This window comes from Equus przewalskii, chromosome 6 (assembly GCF_037783145.1).
Source record: "Equus przewalskii isolate Varuska chromosome 6, EquPr2, whole genome shotgun sequence".
Taxonomy (NCBI): domain Eukaryota; kingdom Metazoa; phylum Chordata; class Mammalia; order Perissodactyla; family Equidae; genus Equus; species Equus przewalskii.
In genome coordinates, this window is record NC_091836.1 from 25,948,770 (window position 1) to 25,973,487 (window position 24,718).

The 24,718-nt window shown below is 54.9% G+C and overlaps 1 protein-coding gene across 5 annotated transcripts in view; it reads right to left on the reverse strand.

The window, feature by feature from the left end:
• DSCAML1 (DS cell adhesion molecule like 1) overlaps positions 1-24,718 on the reverse strand; it is a 339,404-nt gene that overhangs the window by 61,207 nt on the left and 253,479 nt on the right. For all 5 annotated transcript variants that reach the window (XM_070623205.1, XM_008516706.2, XM_070623206.1 and 2 more), the window contains 5 exons: positions 22,472-22,768; positions 20,247-20,519; positions 10,546-10,824; positions 10,036-10,155; positions 8,954-9,130 (listed from right to left, as the gene is read on the reverse strand). In XM_070623205.1, the coding sequence (XP_070479306.1) occupies positions 8,954-9,130; positions 10,036-10,155; positions 10,546-10,824; positions 20,247-20,519; positions 22,472-22,768 (1,146 nt within the window). The remainder of the gene's footprint in view (positions 1-8,953; positions 9,131-10,035; positions 10,156-10,545; positions 10,825-20,246; positions 20,520-22,471; positions 22,769-24,718) is intronic.

Here is a 24,718-nt window from a genome sequence, read left to right on the forward strand (position 1 = left end):
GGCGCCTGGGCTTCTGGGAGAGTCTCCACTCAGCCCACCAGTCTTATCCTTTCTGGCCCAGGACCGGACAGCTGCCAGTCACACAAGGAACCCTGAGTCACCTTAGGGCTGTGGGAACTGTAGGGTCATCTGGCCTAGCACACTGCTCTAGGCAGAAAGTCTGGCAGATGTCAGCAGTGTCCAGCTGCCTCAGGGCACCTCCATCACCCCCACCTTGACATGGCCAAAGCACACATGCCACCTCTGCACTCTATTTCTATTGGTAACCATCATACTCCTCATCTCTCAGCCTTGAGTCCTTGACTTTCCTGGCTCCTTGGTCCAACTCCTCATCAAGGCTGGTACTTTTACTTTCTTTTTTTTTTCTTGGTGAGGAAGATTGTCGCTGAGCTAACATCTGTGCCAATCTTCCTCTATTTTGTATGTGGGACACCTGCCACAGCATGGCTTGATGAACAGTGTGTAGGTCCGTGCCCAGGATCCGAACCCATGAACCCCGGGCTGCAAAAGGAGAGTGCACAAACTCAACCACTACACCACTGGGCCGGCCCAGGGCTGGTACTTTTTCTTTCACAATGCCTCTTAGATTCCCGCTTTCTCTCCATTCCCTGCTCAAGATCCTAGTACCACGTCCAGGCTTCGGTGCCACTGTTTCCACACAACCTCACCCCTAATCGCCAGCTGCCACCCTCCCATTAGGCATTCTCCTCTGCCTCCCACACAGCCTGCCGACCCCAGGGTCTTTGCTCATGCTGCTCCTTCCACCTGAATGCCCTCCTTTCTTCCCTTTGCTTGTCCACACACTACCTGTTCTTCAAGGCTCAACCTGAGTCCCACTCCTCTGGAGAGCTCAGTCTGACCAGGTCTGCCCACACTCGGGTTTGCCTTCTCTGCCAGACCTTTTAGGACATGAGCGAGCCTTGTTTCTTGAAGGTTGGTTCCCCTTCCTAACTAGTCTGTAAGTTCGTTGAGGGCAAGGGCGATCATTTAATCTTCCCGTTCTCTCTCTCAGACCTTGACGCCATGCTGGACACGTGGGGGCTACTCAGGAAGTACCGGTCTATTGCTTGACTGATCCGACAATTTATCTGTCCCTGCTGTTCAGAGGGGCTTTGATCATAATTGGGGGAGTGGTTCCGGGCTCCCCACTTGGGGCAGGCTCTGGAGGCACTGCTGTAGCTCTTTGCCCGCATTTCCTTATCTAGGGAACTGAGGCTCCCAATGATACCCCTGACTCCTTTGTGTCTTGAAATGTTTACTGGTACCTTTTCCTCAATTGCCGTGTATGATGCATGTAATTTTGGTTTCCATCAGATCCGCTGGGGCCAAATGCAGGGAAAGCCCTGAATGACGTCTTAGAGCTCAGATCCTGCTGGGAGCTCTTCTGTGCTCACGGTCATGGGGACTGCCTGAAGGGGTGGTGGGGAAGTGGTGGGGATGCTCTTTATGCCATCACTGCCCCCAGCCTCTAAGAAGGAGATAAGGGCCCAGATAAGCCCCTCGGGACAGGCACTCTTTTTTTTTTTTGAGGAAGATTAGCCCTGAGCTAACATCTGCTGCCAATCCTCCTTTTTTTGCTGAGGAAGTCTGGCCCTGAGCTAACATCCGTGCCCATCTTCCTCTACTTTATATGGGGGACACTTGCCACAGCATGCCTTGCCAAGCGGTGCCATGTCTGCACCTGGGATCTGAACCAGTGAACCCCAGGCCGCCAAAGTGGAATGTGCGCACTTAACTGCTGTGCCACCGGGTCAGCCCCAGGACAGACACTCTTAACTTGGGAGTGGAGGTTGCATGGGCAGGCGCATTCTTCCTATCCCTTCAATAAAGTCTCCCCGCTGGTCAGGGGGCCTGGCCTGTTACGGTGCTGGGAGGGAGTGGGGCTGGGGTGGGCAACTGGTCCACACGGAGACTGTTTTATTCTACCTGAGAACCTTTGCACAAAGGTCCCTTTTGGGGCTGGGTTTGGGATGGGATGTGACTTGCTCCAATGATACTGTTGGCCTCTTGAGGTCAGAAAGATCTCCTACGTTTCTCTGGTTCAGACTCGTCTTTATCTTTTCTATAAAATCCTGAAACACCAAGGGCTCCAGCTCCTGAAAGGGAGGTCCTGGAACGGAGGACACAGACCCTGCTGGGTCTCCAACGGCCCCACTTGTTAAGCTCTGTTAATGCCGTAAGGGCTGAGGGAAAGAGAGAGAAGGATTGTGGTTTCTCTCTCACAGGAGCAAACGGAGCTCCAGGGAGAGGGAGTGACCGACCCCAGGTGACCCAGGGTGTAACAGGGGACACTGGACAAGAAATCAGGACTCCCATCTCCCTGGCCAGGGCCTTCCTGTCCCCTAAGCCATCTACTCATTTTCGGCCACTCTGGGTCCTGTGGAGGGTGGGTCAGCCTGGGCTGGCCCGTGGCTGCAGCCCTCGTGGTGGGGGTTCAGTGGAAGCCATAGGAGTGGGTCTGGCCTGGTGAGAGGATGTGTCCAGCCTCTCTGCTCACATGTGTTTGATGAAGCAGGAGACAAAGTGTCACTCCTTACTCTATGAAGTCTGAAAATCAATAAGGCCAAAGGCCAGCTGGATAATCGTCACCATGGAAATCATGGCAGTGCCTCATTCCCCCCTCTCTCCCTCCCGCCCTTCTCCACCAGAGGCTGGGGGACAGCTCCCAGGCCTGCAGAGGAGGCCCCAGCTTGGCACAGGCCAGGATGGGGCTTTCTGAGCCGCTTTGAGGCTGAGCAGGTGAGGCTGATCGATGACTACCACGTGGGTGGAGAGAGTGATTAACTTGCTCCACAGGTGTGGCAGGGCCAGCGTCAGCCCCAGGCCGGTGTGGCTCAGAGGCCAGGCCTCAGCCCTGCTCTGCTGCCCGTCACTCTGCCTTGCTGCCTCCTTTCTTCACTATTTGCAGATCCAGCAGCGTCTCTCCCACCCACCCCTCACCCCATCAGGGGGACTCATAAGGGCAGAGGGGAGTGCCAGGGGGGTGACCTGCGACCCCATGTATGATGAGGCTGGACCTGTGGACTGGGGGTCAGTCAGCCTGTCAGTCCCTGGCAAGGTAGGCCAAGGTGGGCAGAGACCTGTGCTGAGCTGGATGCCAGAGCTGGGAATTCCCGGAGAGGGAAGGGAAGACCAGCCCAGCCTGCAAGGAGCTTCAGTCTGTTGAGGAGACAGGTCCTACCACCAGGGAACACACAGGAAAACCTTGGGCCAGGTGCTGGCCTCTCTGTGCCTCAGTTTCTTCTTGCATGCTGAGAGGGGCCTTACGAATACGTGTGTGGACATCTCGGTGCGCACATCTAGGCTCCATCTGCACATCTTACAAACAACCATCCCTCAGGTCTAGAGGTAACGCCAGTGGCAGGGCCCATCCTTGGGAAGACATATTGGAGAAGAGGCCTTGGAAGGTCCTGGAAGTCGGCTCGGGGCATTCAGGCAGGGAATTCCCTGGGTACCAGAAACGTGGTCTAGAAGGGCAGCTGTGGGCTGGGCAGCCACTTCCTTTGGCCATAGACTCCTCACACTGTGGGAGCAGTAGGGGCTGGGGCAGGAGCCCTGGTCACCCAGGTCTAATGGAGGTGCTACTTCTGCCTGACAAGGAGTTTCCTTTGGGCAACTCTGAAATTAGGACCATCTCTGGTCACCGGATCCACAGCTGTCTTTCCAAGGTTTTGCATTCTGACCTCTGCACCAATGGTCAACGGCTGGCAGGTGACCTGGTCTACCCAGGCCTGGGGCTTCCTTCTGCTAGGGTGGGCTCCGCCACTCCCCAGTCCCCTTGGCTCTGTTCTCTGCCCTCCTGCCTTCCCGTGACTGTGCGGCTGGGTGTGTGCTCGTGGAGGGCTCTTGGATCTGGCTTTAATTGGTCTGACATTTTGCTAAACAAACAAATCAAAACTCAGAGCAAACAAAGAGCCCTTATGGGTTTAATTGCTGTGGGCTCTGCCTTGGCCCACTCACCGGAGCCTTCACGAAGTGGAGGGGAGTCTGGAGGATGTAAAAGGACCTGTCTAATCAGGTAATGTGCTGCACAAGGGGGCTGCCGAGTCCCGGGAGGCACGGCCGTGCGGTGGCGACATCAAAACACAGCCAGCCCCTTGCACCCCAGACTAAGCCGCCCGGCTTTGTACCTCCCTCTCAGTGAAGCATTCTCTTTGAAGATGCTTTATTTTTTTCCCCCGTGTGTCAGTTGGAGGAGGAATTGCCTCCTCTCCTCTTGGTCATTATCTCTTTTTTTACATTTTAAAAGGGAGATAAAAGGAAGCTCTGTAGATGTGGTATTTTTTCCTGTTAATTACATTTATTTTCAACCAAGTTCTGGGAGGCGGTCTGTGCCCTGAAAGGACCACGCACACCACTAAAATCATAGATTGTCTGAGCTGGAAGGGACCTTGGGATCAGCTAGTGACTAGATTCTAGTCCAGGCCTCTTAGTGTACAGATGAGGAAACTGAGGCCCAGAGAGGGGAAAGGACGGCTCCTGGGTATGTAGCCAGTGAGTCATAGAGCCAGGCCCAGCATCAAGCCTTCTGACTCTTGGTCTGCGCTCTTTCTATCTAACCATGAGTCCACAGAGGCAACTTCCGGTCTCAGCTGGGACCATATCACCCAACGACCCTGATCCAGTGCCTCACCTTCTCTGAGAAGGAGCTATAGCTGGCTGACCTCAAGGCAGGGTATGGGAAGAGCTTTGTAAACTGTCAAGTGCTGTACTCGTGACGGCGGCTAGGCTGGGCTGTATGCTCAGACACTCATGGGCTCAGCTCACACCAACCTCGTGGGCATCAGGGAGGCGTGGGGGCCCGTCGCGTCTGGTTGGTTACCAGCAAGGATGTCCAGGAACTTCGAAAATCACTTGCCCACCAGAACACACTCTTAGCAACCTGGGGCCTCGAGGAAAGTTTCTACAGGGCAATTCTCCAAGAACCCGCTCTGGAATCCCGACTCCACCCGACCCTGGGCTCCTGGCCCTCTGGTTCCAGAGTCAAGTCAACATGGAAAACAGTTTTGAAAGCCCACAAGCACCTCACAGTCCATCCTCCCTTCAGCCTCCACCAGAGACCCTGAGTCCCCACCTCCCCAGATGACATGCATGGACTTTCCTGCCTCTATGCCCTTGCTATGCTTTTTGCTCATGCTGGAATGGAACGACCTTTGCCCCATGGGTTCTCGTCAGAATCCTCTCAGCCTGCAAGTCCTACTTACAGACTACTGCTTTTGTGGAGCTTTGCTTGACATTCCCTTATTCATCCCCAAAGTTAAACTTGATTCCTCCATCCCTGATTCTCTTTGTATCACCTTGTCTGTGGCTTTTTAAGGCACTTATTGTTTTGTGCAGTTTAGTTGTTTTGGGTATGTCTATCTCACCTTCAGGATTCTAAATTCCCTGAGGACAGCAACTCTGTTTTGCTCATCAATAGATTTTCAGCACCTTAACTACTGATTGATGGCTAACGATTCGAAACTGTGTATTTTGTGCCAAGTACTGTGTTAATTGCTCTAAGTGCATCTCATTTAAACCTTACCAATGAGTAAAAAGCATCATAATTCCAAACTTACAGATGAAGAAATTGGGACTTACAGAGATCATTGTCCAAGATCACACAGCTACCAAGTGGCAGAGCTGGGATTTGAACCCAGGTCTATCTGGTTCTAAAGTCTGTGCTCTTAGCCACGGAGTTTTACTGACCTATTTAGTGAGTGCTCAGCGAGCACGTGTTGAGTTATCATTGGAAACCATCAGGGTCAATGGTGTAGACACTCCCAAGCAGAGGCCAACCACAAATGTCCAATTGGACACTTGCATGCTTTCTATGAGGTATGTCCCTTTGATATATTTACTTTCTGACTTCTACTTGGCCAAAGAGGGCATTAAGATCAGTTTGCGTTCTGAGAGATCACAAAAGGGTGAGGTCTGACCAGGTGGAGCTGTATTGGGTGAACATTTCCCTGAGTGTGTTAGGGACACTGAGGCAAGACTTGAAGTTGGCCTTGCAAATGGTGGTCTTTCTGTGGCCAGTTCTGTAAGGGGGTGCGGGGGACGTTGGCAGTGTGGGTGTTGGAGACAGATCAAGCGATGACTAGGAATGGCTCTGCCCCGTAATCCCATTGGTGACGCATGTGCCCAGGTCCTGAAGGTCCTTCCCACTTTCCTGTGCCCTTTCAGCTGAAGTCAGAGTGGGTTGGAGGGGGGAGGTTGAGGGAGAGTGGCGGAGGAGAAGGGCAGAGCAGGCACGGGGTGGACGTGCAGGGGAGCAGCTGAGGGCCGGTTGCCGGGAGCAGTACGCCTGTGTAAAAGCAGCAGGAGGCAGAATGAAAGCTCCCAACCATGTCCCACCCTCTCAACATTGTCACACTGTCACAGGAGTATCTTCCGGCAGCCAGATACCGAGAAGCATTATTCAGGCTGCTACAGAAGAGCAGTCAGACCCTCCAACCCTAGAGAGAGGGCCTGGCTGTCCTCAGCCCTCCACACCGACTGCCCTCTGGACTCAAATGCCCCTGGCCCTGCTCCTCTTCTCCTGCTGGCATTTGGGGTGGCGTAGGGGCCTCTAGCAGGGCTGGGCAGGTCATTGGGGAGAGCGGGGAGGAATGGAAGGGAGTGTTTATGAAAGAGAAAGGGTGTGAGGAAAAGGCCATCTGAGGTAGCACGTGTGTGAGGGTCTGGAGACCCCCAGTGTGCTGAGAGGGTGTGAGAGCACAGCTGGAAGGCTGGAGGGCAGCCTGTGGGCTGAGGGTTGTATGAGGGAGGGGGCAGGGAGCGTGGAGCCGGTGGTGCAGACAGGCTGTGTGAGGAAGTGCTGAGAGACACTGTGTAGACGGTGCGTGAGGGAGGTGTGGTGAGTGGGAAAATATGACCCGGAGGTGTTTGCGAGACGGAGCAGATGTATGAAAGGAGCGTGCATGTGCCTGACTGTGGAAAAGCAGAGGAAAACGGAAAGGCAGCTGAAATTAGGACAAGGGGAGGAAAGGAAGGAACAAGGTCTAGATTCTGCCCACAAGTATGAACCCCCCTCATTCCCTTGGGAAGAGGGGGGCCAGAAGTTGACACCACTGCGATTGTGTGTGGGTCTGTGTGTGATTCTGTGTCACTTGTGTTCACGAGGCTGCCCTGGATTTACAAATGCACTTTCTACAAATACCTCAGAGTGTCTCACAGCGGCTGCCCCGGCTGCGAAGCAAGGACGGCACAGAAAAATGCAGGCCCAGAGAGGTGAAGTGACTGGCCCTGGGCCCCCCAGGACATCAGCGACAGCCTGACATGAACTGGGTTTCCTCACACATAGCCCACCCCCTGACCACTGTGTTGCCCGTCACCGATGTCCCCTTCATCTCCACAGAGAAACCACATACCACCAAGCCACAGCCATGCTGGTTCAGTGGAATGCTCTAACTTAGAGAAAAGAGCAAAGACCAAAAAAAAAAAAACTTGAGTTTGGGCTTCTCTCTCCTGCTGACTGTGGGAAGATAAGGATCAGATACCAAGGACGGCTCCACAAGGGCCCGCTCTTCCTCTCGCCTCACACAGGCAGAATTACGGAAGTCCTCCCTGGCTGAGGGATGTAGATTGATTGCCTGGCTTTATTAAGGACAAAGTGCTTTTTGATAGTGTGAGAGAAGTAGCTCCCCAGGGCGGGGATTCCGGCTCGGAGCTCCCTGAGCATCGATCGCCGGGGCTTCCCCGTCTTGTGCTGAGCTGAACACGGGCTTGGCAAGCGATAAAGGAGCTACGATCTTCCAGGAGGGAGCTCTGGGGAGGGGCTGGGCAGACCGCACACCGGGCGCTGCTCTCTGCAGCCTTTCCTATACCTGACCCTGGAGGGACTACCGGTAAGAGGAACAATTCTAGTGGCTAAATCTTTGACGGACTACTGGGTGCCAGTTACCATAGTGGGGGCTTGACACATATCATCTGACTTCCTCTGATAAACATAACGGGTCAGGCACTATTACAACTCTCATTTTGTACATCAGGAAAATGAGGCCCACCAAGGCCAAGTAAACTCGTCAAGGTCACAGTAATTACAACATGGCAGCCAGATTCACACTTGGCTTGGTCAGATGCTAAAACTCAAGCTCTTATGGCTGTCCTCCATGGCGTGTGGTCCATTTCTTGACATAGGACCAGACAGACACTCTCCCGATGTGATTCCTGGGAGGCCCATTATACAGACCCCAAATAGTGTAAACGGATAGGCTCCCCCAGCAGGAATGTCTGCATGTGATTAACAAAATTCAGGGATGTTCTGGGCTTTCAAGACTGTCAAGGCTGACTCTGTGTCTGGGGATTTAGAAGCCGCAGATATAGCACCAAGTTATAATGAGTTTTACTGCTCTTTCGGCTTTTCTGAAGCATCTTCCCCTTTCTGTGATCAGTTTCTGTGTTACTCATGACAGTTTTGTTGGGTGGGGAGGCTGAGAATGATCCTCTAGCACAGGGGAGGAAAGTGGAGCCTGGAGAGATGAGGTGATTACCCAAAGTCACAAACTCATCGGGTAGATCTGGAATTGGAACCCAGGTTTTCTGCCCATGGGCCTTTCTCTTACATTGTGTATAAGGTATCCTCCTTTCTAAGCCACAGACAGGTTATACACAAGTAGGTGTAAATTAAGTGACAGAAATAAATTGTTTGATCTGACTATGAAGTTCGAATTGCCAACCTACAGAGCAAAGGAAATGGGGTGTCACATGATACTCCAGTAGAGCAAATCACGAGCTTATCAGGACTGGAGTGGGGTGAGTGCAGGCCGCTCAGGGCGAGGCCATTGTTTTAGATGAGAGTGCTTCTGAATTCCCCATCCAAGGGTCCCAGGTCCACTCTGACTGGGAATCCTTCCTGCCTCCCCTTCAGAGACGGAACAATGGAAATCAAGCAAGTAGGCAGGCTGAGTGCAGAGACGGGCCTTGGCCTGTGTCAGGGGCTGCTGGGGGGCCGCACAGGGGCAGGACTCACTCTTGACAGTGAGGAACATGGACTTGCTGATGTCGGTGCCCACACCGTTGCTGGCCTGGCAGAGGTAGTAGCCGATGTCCTCTTCCAGGACGTGGCGGATCAGCAGAGAGCTGTTGGGCAGGATCTGGATGCGGCCGGTGAGGGGCACTGGGTGGTACTGCTGGGGGTTCCCGCTCCCTGGAAGGAGGCAGCGGTTAGGAGGCTGGTGTCTAGACTAGGAAGTGAGCTGGGATGGACTGGAGTGACCCAAAGAATGGCCCTGATATCTTTCTCTTGCCAATCTAGGGCCATTTTGTAGCATCCCCACAGTGCTGGGAGCCCACACACCACCTGCTGGGCAACAGGAAAGACCCTCCCTGAGGTCTGGCCCTGCCCCAGCTCCGAGGTAGGGAGATGGGGGCCTCAGCTCAATGCCCACCTGGCACTGAGCTTCTTTGGGGTAAATTCCTTGGAGAGGAAGAAAGAGCTGTCTTTGGGCCACTTGGCAACAGGCGAAAGGAAGACTGAGCCATCAAATGGCAGTTTCCTGGTCTCAGGCAGCCAGGCCTGGGAAAGAGGCCAACCATCCTCCAAGAGGGGGCTTTGCAGTATCCCCTCTCATTCCCCAAATGTCAGCAATGGACATGGTCTGTGAGAAGAGGTTGGCAAGGGGCTGAGTCAGATATCAAATGTGTCCTTAGGATGAAGCGGGGCTCTAAGAAGGACCACGATGCCCGGATATGTTGACTGGTGAGAAGCAGGGGCCAATGAGGTTCTGAGACCTCAGGGTGGAGTGGGGAGGGGTGGAGAGAGATGGGGAAAGTGGATATACACTGAATTCTAGGGCTGAAGTAGGGAAGGGAGAGGCCAATCTGTGAGGACAAGAGGAAATTTGGAGTCAGCATGACAGCTATTCCTGGTCCACAGATCCCTAGGGGTGGCTGAGGATGACATTCAGATCTGGGGTCCCCTTAAAGCTCAGAACCCACGGCTCCCACCCAGGGCTAGGAGTTGTGTGTAGAGAATAGGCCCTAAGTCCCATCAACACCCTCCCCTCCCCCTCCCTGGTCCTGCTTGGAGATGCTGGCTAGCCAGGGGCTTACCCTTGGCATGCTTCCACATGACCTTGGGTGGGGGGTAGCCGTCCACTGAGCAGTTAAGCACACCAGCTTTGCCATAGATGCCATCCTGGTTGTTGGGCTGGACCACGAATCGAGGGGGCACTGCAGAAAGAGGGGAGTTAGGGAAAAACAGATCATCTCAGTCTCTGATACGTCTTCTGGGGCTTTGGGCACCTTCCATTCAATGTCAGCTGTGCCTGGACCATTATAAAGTTGGGAGCAGGAAGTTTTGAAACCCAAGATGCTGAGAGCTTTTGCGGAGTATGGGGTTGGGAGTTGCGAGTTGAGTTCCAATTCTGACTTTGCCAGTAACTAACTGAGCAAGTGCCTTCCCCTCTCAGGGCCTCAGTTTCCTGGCCTGGAAAGTAAGAGGTTTATACCTCTTTATCTTTAAGCTCCCTGCCAGAGCCAGCCTTCCATCAGCCCGTGATTCAAACCCCAAATCTAGAAAGACCGGACCCTCCTTCCCCTGCTGCTGGCCTGTCTGCTCACCGCGCACGATGAGCTGGCGCTCCCTGCTCACGGTGGCCGCTGCGTTGCTGGCGATGCACGTGTAGTTGCCGTTGTGCTTGAGGGAAACACTGGAGATCTGCAGAGAGCTCATGAATTCCTTGCTCTCGATGGTGACACCTGAGCCTGAGATGATCACCTGTCCGTCCTTCCTCCAGGTGATGCGGATGGGCATGTCCCCCGAGGACACTACGCAGGGGATGTAGAGCAGCTGGCCGATGGAGGCCGGTGGGAACTCGAAGGGCTGGATTAGAGGGGGCACTGGGAAGGCAAGGGGATGCTGCTGTCAGGCCCCCCTGCTCGCCCCAGCCTGGCCAGCAGCACTGCCTCACCTTAGGGCTCCTCCTGACCCTGGGCTGGGCTCTCAGTAGAGTTACCCCAGGTACTGGTGCTTTGTTCTAAACGTGCAGAATCTCTTGGGGTGCCCCACCATTGTCCCCCTGTTCTCGTCTCCCTGCCCACCAAGGCCTGGACCCACCATCTCTGTTCAGGGCCTTGGCTGGCCTGCATTAATCTTGACCTTCGGATGTGTCCTGGAACTTGAATAGTGATGACCCACGTGCTTTGACCCCCATCTGCCCACTGACATACTGCTCAGCTTTGACCCCGACTTCCCTGCCACTCCTCGGCAGCCCTGTGCCCACTTTCTCATCCCAGAGATGCACATCACAGCTCTCTGGGGGTCTGGGACAGATAGAGATGACGTGCCCAGATGCCAGGGGAGGAAGGCCGGCACTGAGACTGTCCCCCATGGATGCCCCAGAGCTGCTCATCTAAAACCAGGGTGCTGTTCTCCATCTCCTCCTGCAGAGGTCCCGTCACCCCCTCCAGCCCTTTCCATCGTCATCAAGTGTTAGGACAGGCGAGTGGAAGCTCCCATCGCTGGTCATTTCAGTCCTTTACACACACCAGCTCACTGAATCCTCCTACCACTAACGTGATGTGAGCTTAGCTGTCTCTGTATTGTGGATGAGAAAACTGAGGTTCAAAGTGGAGAAGTAATTTGCCCTTGGTCGCCTGGCTCATAAGAGGTGACAGTGGGATTTGAGACCTGATCTGTCTGCCTCTCTCCCTTATGCTGCCTGGTTGCCTCTCTGGAAAGCCCCAAACGTGCCCAGACCAGCGATCCATTTGTCACATAAGTGAGCTCCCCTAGGGTGACAGGAAAGAGCAGAGAGAAAGCCCTGTCCTTTGCACAATGCCCAGCTGGTTAGACTCACTGGGCTAAGCAGCATCCACACAGCCTCCCCCACAGACAGTCCCCCTCACCCGGCCCACATCTCTGCCCCTGGGCGGCCTGTCTGCGGCTTGAGCTACTGTAAGAGGGATCCTCCTTTCTCAGCTCTGGCTAGAGCATTAGCCATTATCTTTATGATAACTCAATTAGGCCACAGCGACTTCCCCAGCAAGTGGGGGGAGAAGAGAGAAGGAGACAGACAATTAGCTTAACAAGGACGAGCACCCAGTAGATGAGATCTCCTTTCTGCAGTCAAATAATTAAATTACCAGGCCGTCCACAGGCCCCTGGCCTTCTCCTAGGCACCAGCCCTGCCCCTCCTGGGAAGCCTGCTACTCTCCACCCCCGGCCCACCCAGAAGGGCCACAGCGGGGCACAGCCCCGACGGGGAAAGGATGGGTGGCAGTCTATGCATGTCCAAGGCTCTCCCTGCACCCCAAGGATTCTCAGGGCTGAGTAGGAGCTGCCACTGGGAAGTGGCCGGGTGTGGACATGGAAGAAGCCGTGGTAGCCCTGTGGAATCCTGAGGAGTGCTAGGTCCAGAGGTGACATTTAGGAGGGATGTTACCTCCATGACCCATGAGATGAGAGCCACACCCCTCAGCAGGGCCCCTAACTGACCTTCCCAGTGTCATCTCCCACCTTACCCTCACTCTGGTCACAGGGTACCAGGAACGCCCACAGCTCCAAGCCTCAGCCCATGCCTGGCGAACACAGCTGGGCATTTGTGCTTCTTATCTCCCACCAGCTGTGCTCCTGGCCCAAAGGCTGGCTTTTGACCCATCTTATTCCCAATCCACCTGGGCCCAAATCCAGGTCCTAAATCCAGCCAGGTTTTCTGGGGCTCCGGTTGTTGTCTGGATCTCCCCATCCCACTCTCCAGCTGCCTCTGCTCCCTGGGTTGAGTCCTTGCCCCCAGTATTCTGAGTGGCTTGCTGGGCCTTGAAGATCTCCAGGTAGATTTTTGCAGGACCCTGGCTCTAGCATTGGCCCAATGAGCACTACTGAGAGACTTCCCGAAGATTCCTCTGTGGGGCTCTGCTGATCTCCACTCCCCACTTTTTTGGTGCCTAGATCAGATCGAGGCCTCTGGCCTCCTTGGACTTTCTGATGGGATTGTTGCAGAGACCCAGATCTGCCACTCAGTTGGTCTCCTGAAGCTTAGCAGAAGCAATTCTGGTCTAGTCCTCCTTCCCACAAAGGCCCAAAGCTAGAGCCCGGCAGGATTCTTGGGAAACGCCTGCTCATCCTTTCCTACCCTGCTCCAATGCCATCTCTTCTGTGAGGCCTGCCCTCCTCCTGCACAGCCCTGCAGCTCCTGTACCGTAAGCAGGCAAACTTCAGGAGCCCAATAAGTGCTTGTGGGATGAGTAAATGAATGAACACATGTCTGGATATCATTTCCTGGTTGACCTTAGAAGGTTACCTGTGAGGTGGGCAAGGGGTGAGGAGAGCACAGGATTGGGGTTCATCCAGGAGGAGGAGACTCTACGCTATTCCTCAAGATGCTGTATTCGTGCTATGGAATTTCGGATCCGGAAGCTTCTCCTTTGGTCCTCGCTAGGGGTCAGGCACTTGCTGTCCTAGCACCCGAACTGGTTCCTTTGATATGAGTCCTGTAGACATTTGAATGTGACCAAGGGGAGAGTCTCGGCAATGCTGAGGGCAATGCCGAGGAGGACATGTGGCCAAAGCAAGGAGCTGGGGGGTTCTGCCTAGGGAGGAGAGGGCTGAGGGCTTGTCAAGTCTGGAGGGCCACGGCCTGGGGATGGATGGTCAGGCACCACGCTTCCACTGAGGACAGGGCAAGTGGGAGTGACAGACTGAAATTAGGCAGGAAGATTTAATTCAGGCAAGGGAAAGACTGCCTCTCTGAGTAAGAAGGGATTTAGATAATGGAACAAGTTACTAAGGCAGGTTAATTCATTAATTAACTAATTCATCTAATATTTATGAAATGCCTGCTCTGTGAAGGCATTATGCTCCATGTGGGCTGGGAAAGTAGAAACATGCTTAAAATACAGAGAGAACCTCCAGGAGCTTATCATTTGCCAGGGAAGCTGAGCGATTTCCCTCAGTGATTATTGGACAAGCACCACCTGAATATACAGATGCTGAACTCAGAGCAGAGAGGTGTCATCTCGTTGGGGGCCACAGCCTCATGGAGGAGGTAGAGTTTGGACTGAGAGTTAAAGGACACGCATGCTTTATAAAACAGATGGAGTGACAGAGTGGGAAAGGCTGAGCCAAGAGGCAAAGGCTATCTGGGGGCTGTCGTTCCCTTCTGGTCTTCAGCAATAATATTGGTGGCTATTTGAGAGGCCACTGAAGGAGAGAGTAGCCAACATCCATCTTGGGGGGTAGACATTCACCTGGGCTGGCCAGAGCTCTCTAGAGCGCTGACCTGTGGGAGGCAGATGACCAGACAACTGCCCAGAGGTCCAAGACAGATGCTGGCTCCCCTCCACCCTCAACTCCTGCTAAGGGCTGACAGGCCCGGTGTGATGCTGTGGTTGATAATTGTCCCCTGACGAACTCTTTGGTGGGAGATGAAGGGGCAGAACTGCTCACAGGATTCCTCAGGTCCAGGCCAGCATTCTGACTACCCCATAACTCCAGGCACGTGAGACAGCCTGGAAGGAAAAGAAAGCCTCAAGATGTTGGCTCCTTGGCAGGGTCGCTGAATACGAGGAGGAGCGCAGTGAGCGGCAGGCTCGGAGATGCAGGATGTGGAGGCTCTGCAAGGTGTATGTGTGCAGCTGCCAAGCTGTGGGGCTGCTTTCTGACCCATGAGCCAGTGGTGTCTTCCCCACTGCTCAGAGGCAGACATGGGCTGGCTGAATGTGTGTGTCCATTTCCAACTCCTTAGGAGTTGGGGGCTCTGACTACCTCCATCACGGTGATGACCAGGGACCTCTTCAGTGTTGATCGCAGCCCACCAGGGCTCCCCTCCAGCCCCTGAGTCCCTGTATTTCCCCAGAACACAGCCTGAATGTAGGGGGCCGAATGCCACATAATGGGGGGCTTCTCTCTGAAGCCCTGCTCTGTCATCTTTAGTGAGAAGGCAACTCAGCCAGATTTGAGGGAGGGAGGATTGGAACGAGGTGCTGCAATGGTGAAGGGGCCAGAGGATGGAGGAACCGAGAAGATCCAGCGGTTGTGGCAGTCCAGGAGGTGTCTGGCCACCATAAAGCCTTTATGGCCACTTGTTTGGGAGCATTGCGTGAGGGGGGCGTGCTGACCACCAGCCCAGCCCATAAACTCTTTGTGGTGTCTCTCATCATCTGTCTTTGAGACGGAGCCTTTTTATTTACTGCACCTGTTCAGCAGAGAACGGGCCCTGGGGGAAGCTGGAGCCTCTGCTGGAGAGAGAGCCATGCCCGGGAGGCCGGACACCTGGGTTCCAGGCTCTGCTATCCATGCCAGTGACTGCGGGCAAGTCGCCTCCTCACCACCACCCGCCTCTGCCTCTGAGCCTGTTTCCTCATCTGAAAAACGGAGGAGTTGGACCAAGCAACCTCTAAAGCCAGATGCTGATTTTCCAGCTATAACAAGTCTAATATTTTAGGAATAATAATCACTTATTAGGAATTTTTGGAATTTTTAGGAAATTTTAGGAATAATAATAACTTACTTCAGTTTTTTTTTTTTTTACACAACCCTCTCTTGTCAGGAAGCCCTTCCCTGACCATCCTATATAAAACTGCAAGCCATTCTCCCCTGCCCTTGGCTCTCTCATCCCCACTCCCTATCTGACATGGGACATCTTTTATGCATTACCCATTTCCCCCCTGGAGTGGCAGATCCCTGAGGGCAGGGATTTTTGTCTGTCTAGAGCATAGCTATATTCATAGAACTGCCTGGAACATAGTGGGTGCACAGGAGATGCCACTAAATAATACAAGGATGCTGCTGCTGCTTCATCATACATCAACATCGTGACCACCACCATCGTCTTGCACCCTGTCTGATAAGGAGGATGCATGATCCTATGTTCCCGGTTTCCTCTGCTGAGGAACAGGGCTGTTGGCAGCAGCTTCCTTGGTGCCCCCCGCCCCCAACACAATTGGGCAATCTGCCCCTAGAACCTGGTGTGCCTCCTTCCTGTGGATTCCGGCGGGTCCCTTCCAAACCTCCCCTCTGCCAACAGCAGGCATTTGGCCAGGGGGCTGGCTCTTTCTTAAGCCCCATGATCACAGAAGCCCCCCACCATTCACTAGGGTGGAAGGGGGGCCCCTCCAGAGGCTCCAAGCACACGGTGGGGCTGGTTTGAGCAGTGAGAGAGGAAGGAGTATGGGTGGGGAATATGGGCATTTGGGAGTGAGAGTGTTTGTGTGAGCGTGTGTGCGTGCCCTCTTCTGTTTGCTCTCCACAGGGACCTGGCACCACCTTCTGGTCCTGGCCTTGCTGAGCATGGGCAGAAAGCCCTTCATGCCCTTGTTTTGGCTCCAGAGGCCCTCAGAGGCTCAGATGTGGGGATGGAGATGTTCCCTCACTGAGCCAACGCCAAGGAGCCCCAGTTGCAGCCCTGCCTTTCTTAGTTAGTTAAACATTCAGCCTGCGTGCCCAGAGATGCTTTTATGCTACGTTATTTTTCAGCTACAGGGGGCCCTAAAGCCACCAAATCTAGGTTAGATCTATGTGCCCTCCCCTTAGCATCTTGCCAAGGATCTCTCTGGGTGCCCTGAGATGAGCATTTGCCTTCCCTGCAGCCTGGCTCTCCCCTGCCAGTCAGTGTCACCCGCACTGAAGCCCAGACAGCCCTCAAAGCATCCTCACCTTCTCTCGCCTCGGCCCCTCCCACCTCGCCAGGCCACTGCAGGCTCATTTGGGCAATAATTCATATGGCACCACCTGCAGCCACCTTTTGTGGCTCAGGAATATTGCCTTATAGGAGGATACAGACAGAGGAAACATTTGCTTATATGTAACTGCCAGAATGCATGGATGTGAACGTGTGCAAGAGTGCACAGGTTGATGTGTGTACATTTGTTGCATGTACATGCATACAGTGTGCACCAATGTGTACGTGCATGCATACTCATGCACAGGTCTCTGCACATGTGTGTGCCTGCACGTGCATGTGTGTCTGGTGTGTTCTGCTCTTAGCTCTGTGTTTGAAAAATTCATCAGTAGACACGCAGTCCCAGAAGGAATGGAGTCAGCAGTTGTTTTTCCAGCTCATGGAGCAGCATGGATTTTTGCCCCACCCAGTCCACGAAGCCTTGGCCCCACAGAGAGATGGTGGGGGGACTTCCAGTTGGTCTCCAGCTTCTAGTGCCCTGCTCCACCCCCACCTCGCCCTTTCTACACTCCAGGTCTCTGCTCTGCCTCTCCAGGTGGGACACCCGTCCCAGCCAGGTGGTAGGAGTGGGCTCTAGGATGCTACCCCTGGGCCCGTGCCTTCCTCCCCCACAGTCAGGGCCCCTTTCCACGCCCAGGGGCACACTCCCACCCTCCTCCTTGAGTAGCTCTTGGAACAGCACATCAGCTAATCAAGCAGCGTGCCCATAATCAGCTCTGATGGGTTCTTCTGCAAAAGTGCACTCTAATGAGGTGGGGAAGGTGGGGAGAGGGAGTCGGGGAAAGAGCAAGGATGAAGGACCTGAGCTTTCAGAGTGGGAGGGGTCCCAGAGCTCCTCATGCAAATGCTGTTTCTTGGTCTGGAGAGAAAACAGGCAATAATACCCCTTCTAGGGCTGGATTTTCAGACTCTGAGGATGCGGAAGGGCAGATGTGTACACTATACCCCCTCCTTCCCCTCCCCCCGCTTTATGAAGGCCAAGCTTATGCTGGGTGCTGGGAGACACACGTGCCTGGTGCATGGGCTCTGCCCTCTAGGATCACACACGCACACACGCACACTCCTCCTTCCCTCCCCCTGGGCTGGGGGACACACTGTCGCTCAGCACAATCACAACAGGCCCAGCGAGTCGCTCAGACGGAATGCATCAGATTCAATTCATTAGGACTGATCGCTCCCTGAATGGGGCTGAATAATTGATGTGCAGAGGCAGCTTTCAGGATGTTCTGCGTACTCTGAGGCTCGCTGGAGCCCTGTTATTTTTTTTTAAGCCAACAAACCCGGCCAAATGCTCGCTGGTGCGGGCAGGCAGAAGGAGTAGAGCAAAGGTTAGATGTTTTAATATGTGATGTTTACACTGTAAACTCTCGGTCCGCTGCTTGTAACAGAAATGGATACAGGCGGCCCACGATGCCAGGAGGGGTGAGGCAGGCTGCTCTGTATTCCAGGGCCACCAAGCTGAGAATGTGGCCTGGGGGTTGTGAGGTTCCTGCTGGCACAAGGCCCCTGGGCTGGGCAGAGGCATTAGGCTGAGAAGGTGGCCAGGATGCCCCTCGGCCTGGCTGGGGTGCAGCTGCCCGGCGGCAGGAGGCAGATATTGTAAGGGTCTCCTCTCTCCTCCCCAGGGCTGAGAGGGCCACATAACCCCCAATTCTCAGGGCTCAAAGTCAGGCTTCCCAGTAAGTCACTCCAACCCAGATCACAGTCTCAGTTTCAGTTCAAGAAACACTCACTGTGGGGCACTGTGACAGGTGTTGGGTGCACAGGATGCATGTGACATGGCCCGCGTGCGCCGACGAGGGTGAGCCCGGGTGACAAGGAGCTTGGGAGAGAAATGCTGACCTGCCTTTCGCTGCTGCCGTTCAGTTTTTCCAGCTGTTCTGTGGACACTTCCACCTGGATGCCCCATCATGTCTGCATACTTGATGGGGCCAAACCAAAGGCAGCAGGTGACTCCCCAAACTCTTCCTTCTCCCACACTTCTCTGGTCCTGTCCACAGGGCCTCCATTCAATCCTGCTTTCATTCTTGGCGCAAAAGAAACCAGGGGTCTGGGACCCTCTGGGGCCTTCCCATGGGCCAGGGCCCCTTCGCAGGCCCAGACTCCTCTGCTTTGCTTCATTCCAGTGGGCCCCAGGGCCTGGGCTAGCCTTCCCCTCCTGGTTCCTGACTCCCTCTCAGGTGCTCCCAGAAGCTCTCTTCCTTTACTCCTGGGCACAAGCATAGGAACCTGCCTCTTCCCAGCCTGCCCTTCCCCTGCTCTGGGTCACTGTGGGTTAGAGTCCAGGGTCTGGAGTTAGACAGACCCGGGAAAACTTCTGATTCCGGAGGACATCTGAGTTAACTCTTCTGTGCCTCAGTTTTCTGCCCTGGAAACTGGGGATGAAATGGTAGCTGCCTTAGATGAGTGGGCAGCGTCGGGTGAAATGAAACAGTGCGTGGAGAGCATCTAGCACGGGACTGGCATGTGGTGGGCCCTCCACAATTACATCTGTCATATTATTGTAATGATCGCATTCTGGTGCTGGAGACCAGGATGGTGGCTGGAGACCACAGGCCCCTCTCCTTCCATGTGGAGCCCCAGGCTGCCATCTTCACCCTTCCAGAGCCTCAGGCTACACAGGTCAGCCCTTTGCATATCCTCCCATGCTTGAGCCCATCCTGGCTCTTCAGAATGGACGTAAGCCCTTTCCCCATCACGGCCATCACTGACTTAGTGACTTCACATTCCAGCTGCCTGGCTTTCAGTAACCTGCCCTCAGCCGGGCCCGGCAGGTTCTCCCTCCCTGTCCTGCCCCAGAGCCACCAGGCTACCTCACTTTCACCCACTGCCCACACAGTCTCCAGGCCTGCCAGTTCCAAAGAATGTATTTGGGAAGGATCTTCACACACCTGCACAGCCCCAGAACCAAGGGCACAGCCGGCTTTACTCCCACACTCATTCATTTGCTCGTTTATATCCACTCACTCATTTAACCCACAGACGTCTACTGAATGGCAGCCGTGTACCAGGCCCTGTGCTCAGTGCCCTGACACAGAACACAGACCTGCCCCGCAGTGAGTGTGAAGCACCTGGGAGGGAGGAGGTTCTCAAGCACCAAGAGGTGCTTTCCAGGCCTCAAGCAGCATCAGCAGTTGAAAGGTCCTTGCCAATCTGGTGAGCGTGGCCTGAGCCGGCCAGTCTGTGCCCCAGCAGGGAGTCGGGGCCCCTACGTGACTCCCTCCACCAGCCTCCTGCTCCTGCCCCTCACCTCCTCTTGTTGGTCTCTGGGGGCCCCTGCTGAGTTCTTGGTTGCTCCAGGCTGACATCAGGAGACTGATACAGCCTGCCAGCTCTGACCTAGGCCTCTGGCCCAGAAGGTGACCTGGCTCCTCTTTTTGTGTCACTGGCCCCTCCTGCCCCTGTGGTCAGAGCTGCCTCGTCCTGCAGCCCACAGAGGGGACGTGGGTATAGATGTACTCATGGCCTTCTTGTGTCACCCCAGGCTTCTACCCTGCCTGCTTTCTCCCAAACACCAGGCCTAGGCCTTCTCTTCCTCGGCCTTCTACTCACTCAGGATTGCCTGCTGCTCCCTGAGCGGCTGGCCGGAGAGGGACCCACAGTCCTGGGGAGCAGGTGGGCTGCGGTCTGGGGGAGGCCTACCTTTGACAGCCACGTGGACACTCTGGCTGATGGAGAGCTGGGGCTGGATGAGGACGCTACACAGGTACTCCCCTTCGTCCATGCCCTTTTGCACGTCGGTCAGCTTGAGGGTCCCATTCTCGAACACCACCTGGCGGTGGTTGTCCGGCAACAGCAGGGCGTCCTTGTACCACTTGATGGAGTAGTAGGGGTAGCCGATGACCCTGCAGTTGATAAGGGTGTCCCGCCCGGCGACCGCTGTGATGTTCCTCATCGCCCGGATGCTGGGAGGGCCTGGGCAGAAGTCAGGAGGGAGGAGGAGGAAGAGAGGAGGAGCAAGTGGTGTGGTTAGCCAGAGACAGTCAGGCGCCACCCTGGGATGCTCTTCTCAGTTGCTTGGCCTCTGAAACTGTCATGGAAATTCGGCGGGGGGAGGGAGAGAACTTCATTACAAGGCTGAAGGCAGAGGCTGGAACTGGGGACACCCGTGGTCTCTCCAGGACTCTGTAACTAGCTTCAAATAGTGGCAAACAGACACGTTCCATTCATGCCTGGGGCAAGAATCCATTCCCCTAATGGGATGGGGTGTGGGCAAACCGAAGCCTCACCAAGAAATGACTGGGGTTTGGGAGGGCGAGTCCTCATTTACAAGGAGATTAAAATTTTGGGGTTAAAATGGACATGTGGAGATTTTGTTATCTTCATTTGACTTGCTCATAATGGTCTGTACCAAAAAGGATCTTATGTACATTAAATATTTAAAGACAATAGGAAGGTCTTCACTGGGTGAGTTGGTGATTTTCTTTCAACACGTAAATGTGTTTTGTGGGTCCCTGAGAAGGGACTATAAACGGGTGGCTCTGATCACAGTGGCTGTGGGGAGGGAGTGTCGTCAGCTGGGTCACTGGGCAGATGGCAATGTGGGAGCTGTACAGGGGCTCAGAGGCCAGCAGGCAGGGACAGTGCTGCAGTGGGGACCAGAAACTCTGGGCTTCAGGTCCCACCCCCTCCAGCAGATGAAGGGCTGGACCAGGGATCTCCCGGGACCCTGCAGCTCTGCTCGCTTCCAATTCAGAGGAGAGGGCAGGAGGGTGGCCGAATGGGAGGCCACGTTCCTCAGGTGGGGCTGGAGATGCAGCACAGGTGAATTTAACATGCACTCCCCGCGCCCCTGCCCTACCCCCATGGCAGCCAGCAGTGCCCCGGACCAGCGCCTCTTCCCTCCTCCTCCCCTGCTCCTCCTCTGCCTGGGGGTCAGGGGTCACTGATAGGGTCAGATGAGGACCAGTCTGACCCCACAGGGCTGCAGAGAGCTTCGGAGGAGACTCTGTTCTCACCACAGTGACTTGGAGAAGTGATATGGGGAGGATCACCTTGAGGACTCCTTCCCCCGCTTGGAGGTGCCTGCCTTAGGGTGACCCCACCCAGCCTGGGCCTCCTCCTCTTTTTTTTTTTTTGAGGAAGATTAGCCCTGAGCTAACATCTGCTGCCAATCCTCCTCTTTTTGCTGAGGAAGACTGGCCCTGAGCTAGCATCCATGCCCATCTTCCTCTACTTTGTATGTAGGACGCCTACCGCAGCATGGCTTGTCAAGCGGTGCCATGTCCACACCCGGGATCTGAACTGGTGAACCCCGGGCTGCCAAAGCGGAACATGCAAACTTAACCGCTGCACCACCAGGCCAGCCCCTGAGCCTCCTGCTCTTGATGGCTTGGGCCTTGGGGGGCAGGAGGGGGATGGCAGTTTGGGAGAAGATGACGCCTGGCTCCTGGCTGCTTACATCTCCTGGAGCGTTTGGGGGACGGCTCAGTGGGAGGACACTGGGAACACAGGTTTGGTGGACATCCCACCAAAGGTCAAGCCTGGCCCCACTGCCCCTTCTGTCCTTGTCCTTGCAAGGCTCTAGTGGGGCTGGTGGATGCTGGTGGGGCGCTCAGGGTACCTGGGGCCAGAGAGATTTGATGGGGAGGAATGGGGTGGGGGGGCAGGTCAGGTTGCGGGAGAGAAGAGGGAGGAAGGCGGTGGGAATGTAATGGGGGGTGAACTGTACCAGACACACACACACACAAGAATGGACGCTGGGACCTCCAGAGGACAGGGAAGAGGGGGAGAAAGAGGAGAGAGACCGCTACTAAAATCAAAATGACGACCAATAATAAGTACTAATCACCACAAGAATAATGGTCACCACAAAGATGGCAAAGGAACTCAAAAGCCTATTCTGATATTTAAATGTAGACAGGCACCTCTTACGTTTATTCGCGCCTGATATTCAGCACTGCCCACCGAGTTCCGCGCCGTGCACCGGTACACGCCCCCGTCGCGGATCTGGGGGCCCGTAACGTTCATGTGGCTGATGGTTGTGCCGTCGGACATGGTGTACTGGTTGGTGCGGTGGCTTCCGTCCCGCAGGATGGGCTCATCGTCCAGGGCCCAGGTGACAGTGGGGGGCGGGGCGCCCTTGGCCGCACACATCAGCGAGAACTGCTCCCCGGGGTTGACCACCTTCTCGCTGAAGGACGAGACGATTCGGGGCGTGCCATCTGCAGGGAGCGAGGAGCCCCCCTCAGGGTCACTGAGCCATGGAGAGACTGTCCCACCAGGCCACCCCACCCCAGCAGGAGGAGGAGTGGGAGCAGCAGCCATAATAATAATATAATAATAGACTTTCCTGTACATCAATTCATGCGCTATCCAAAAAACCCTGGGAGGTACCAACTACGATTGCACTTGTATTAACACTCCTGATTTGAATCTTCCCTCAGCAACCTGTTACCTCCGTGTCTTTGGGCAAGTTACTTCACCTCTCTGAGTCTTTCCATCTCTTATCTGCGGAGGATGGAGATAACGGGGATAATGAGTGTACATTCCACATGCTGACGCAGTGAGGGATTAAATGAGTTAATGCAGTAAAGGTGCTCAGCACAGTGCTTTGCAGGTGCTTAATAAATGTTAGCTGCCCTCCACTTTTTCGTTGTCGCCTCTTTCTCCTCCCTTTATTAATACTGATGCAGCGGCTCAGAGGTTAACGGTGTTGTGGAACCAGGACTGACCTGGCCGGACCTGCAGAGTCCGACTCCAGCTTTCATTCCAGCAGGAGGGGGTGGTAGCCCTGTTAGCAAAAGCCCTCAAGGTGGAGGCTTAAAATGCAAGCTGCCCAGGGCAGGGGCGGTGGGGGGTCTGCGGCCGTGACCGAATAACCTTGAACAAGACAATTAACCCCCGTGCCCCAATGTCCTCACATGGCACAGGAGGGATGTAATTATTAACCCTGGCCATCCTTCCACGCAGGACTCTTGTAAAGGATTAAAACTGGCGTTAAATACTTAAAAAAGCAAAAGAGCAAAACAAGCATAGGAAAGAAAGCAAGTGTAACATGGCACCCTACATCCGACCCACACTTCACACCCACATGCTGATGCCAACAGAGGCTCGGCCAGTCTGCCAGCCCCTGCCCCCGTTTCTGGTGGAGACCCGTATCTAAAACCTGGGGAGAGCCTGGTGCCTGGCAGAGCCTGGGACTGCCCACCAGGGACCACTGCCTACGGCCCCTCCTCTCTCTTTCCCTGTGCCCTCCATTTCTGGCTGTCCCCGCCCCTCCCCCCCCCCCCATACACTCTCCCCCTCCCACCAGCCTCATTTTCCACGTCTCTGCTCCAAACTGGCCATCAATGGCTGTCTTCTCAGAGAGAAAATGCGCTGGGCAGGGGGTGGTCTGCTCCCAGGTGGGGAGTGGTTCAGACAGGGGGGCCCCTGAGATGAAAGGCACCCATTTGAAGCTAGGCTGTGCCTGGCTGGTGTGCCTCCTCATTGGGAAGAGAGACCAGGGATCTGGCAGGACAGGAGGCGGCGAGGGCCGCAGGGGGAAGTTGCTGGGCACTGTCTTCAGGGTGGGGGATGAGGGCTTAGGTTCCAGGGGTGCCCAGCTCCCACGTCCCACCCCCAAGGAATGAGGACCCATAGGTCTACCTGTCACATGGACCCATGTGGGAGCCTGATGCCCATGGGGCTTGCCTGGGTTTGGTGCCTCTGTTACTACAGTGAAAAATCATCAGAGGCAATAGGATTATTTTGTTTTGTTTCCTTAGCAACAAAGGAGCTGGGGAACCTCTAAATTTGTTGGTAAGGATGGGGCCTCTGCTAAGCCTCACTATATCTTTGTGCAAAGAAGAAAAAGGTGCCTCCTCTGTGGGGTCACAGCCCAGTGCCAGGCCTCACGGCACGGCAAGTGGAGGGCAAGCTGGATGTCAGTCCTTATTCACCCTCTTGGTTGGGCACTTTGTGCAGTGAACAACCTGAACCACCATACACAGCTGTGCTGAGTGAGGAACCCTGGGTGACCGCAGCTTTACGGGGAGAGAAGCAGGCAGAAACCCGAGTCCCTGGTAAGAAACAGGGCCTACGGTGAAGAGGCCTCAGGCAGGGAGAGGATTTAAAAGTCCGGAGGCTCCTGGCACTCTTCTAGGAAGGGAAGGGCCTCTGGGATGGAAAGC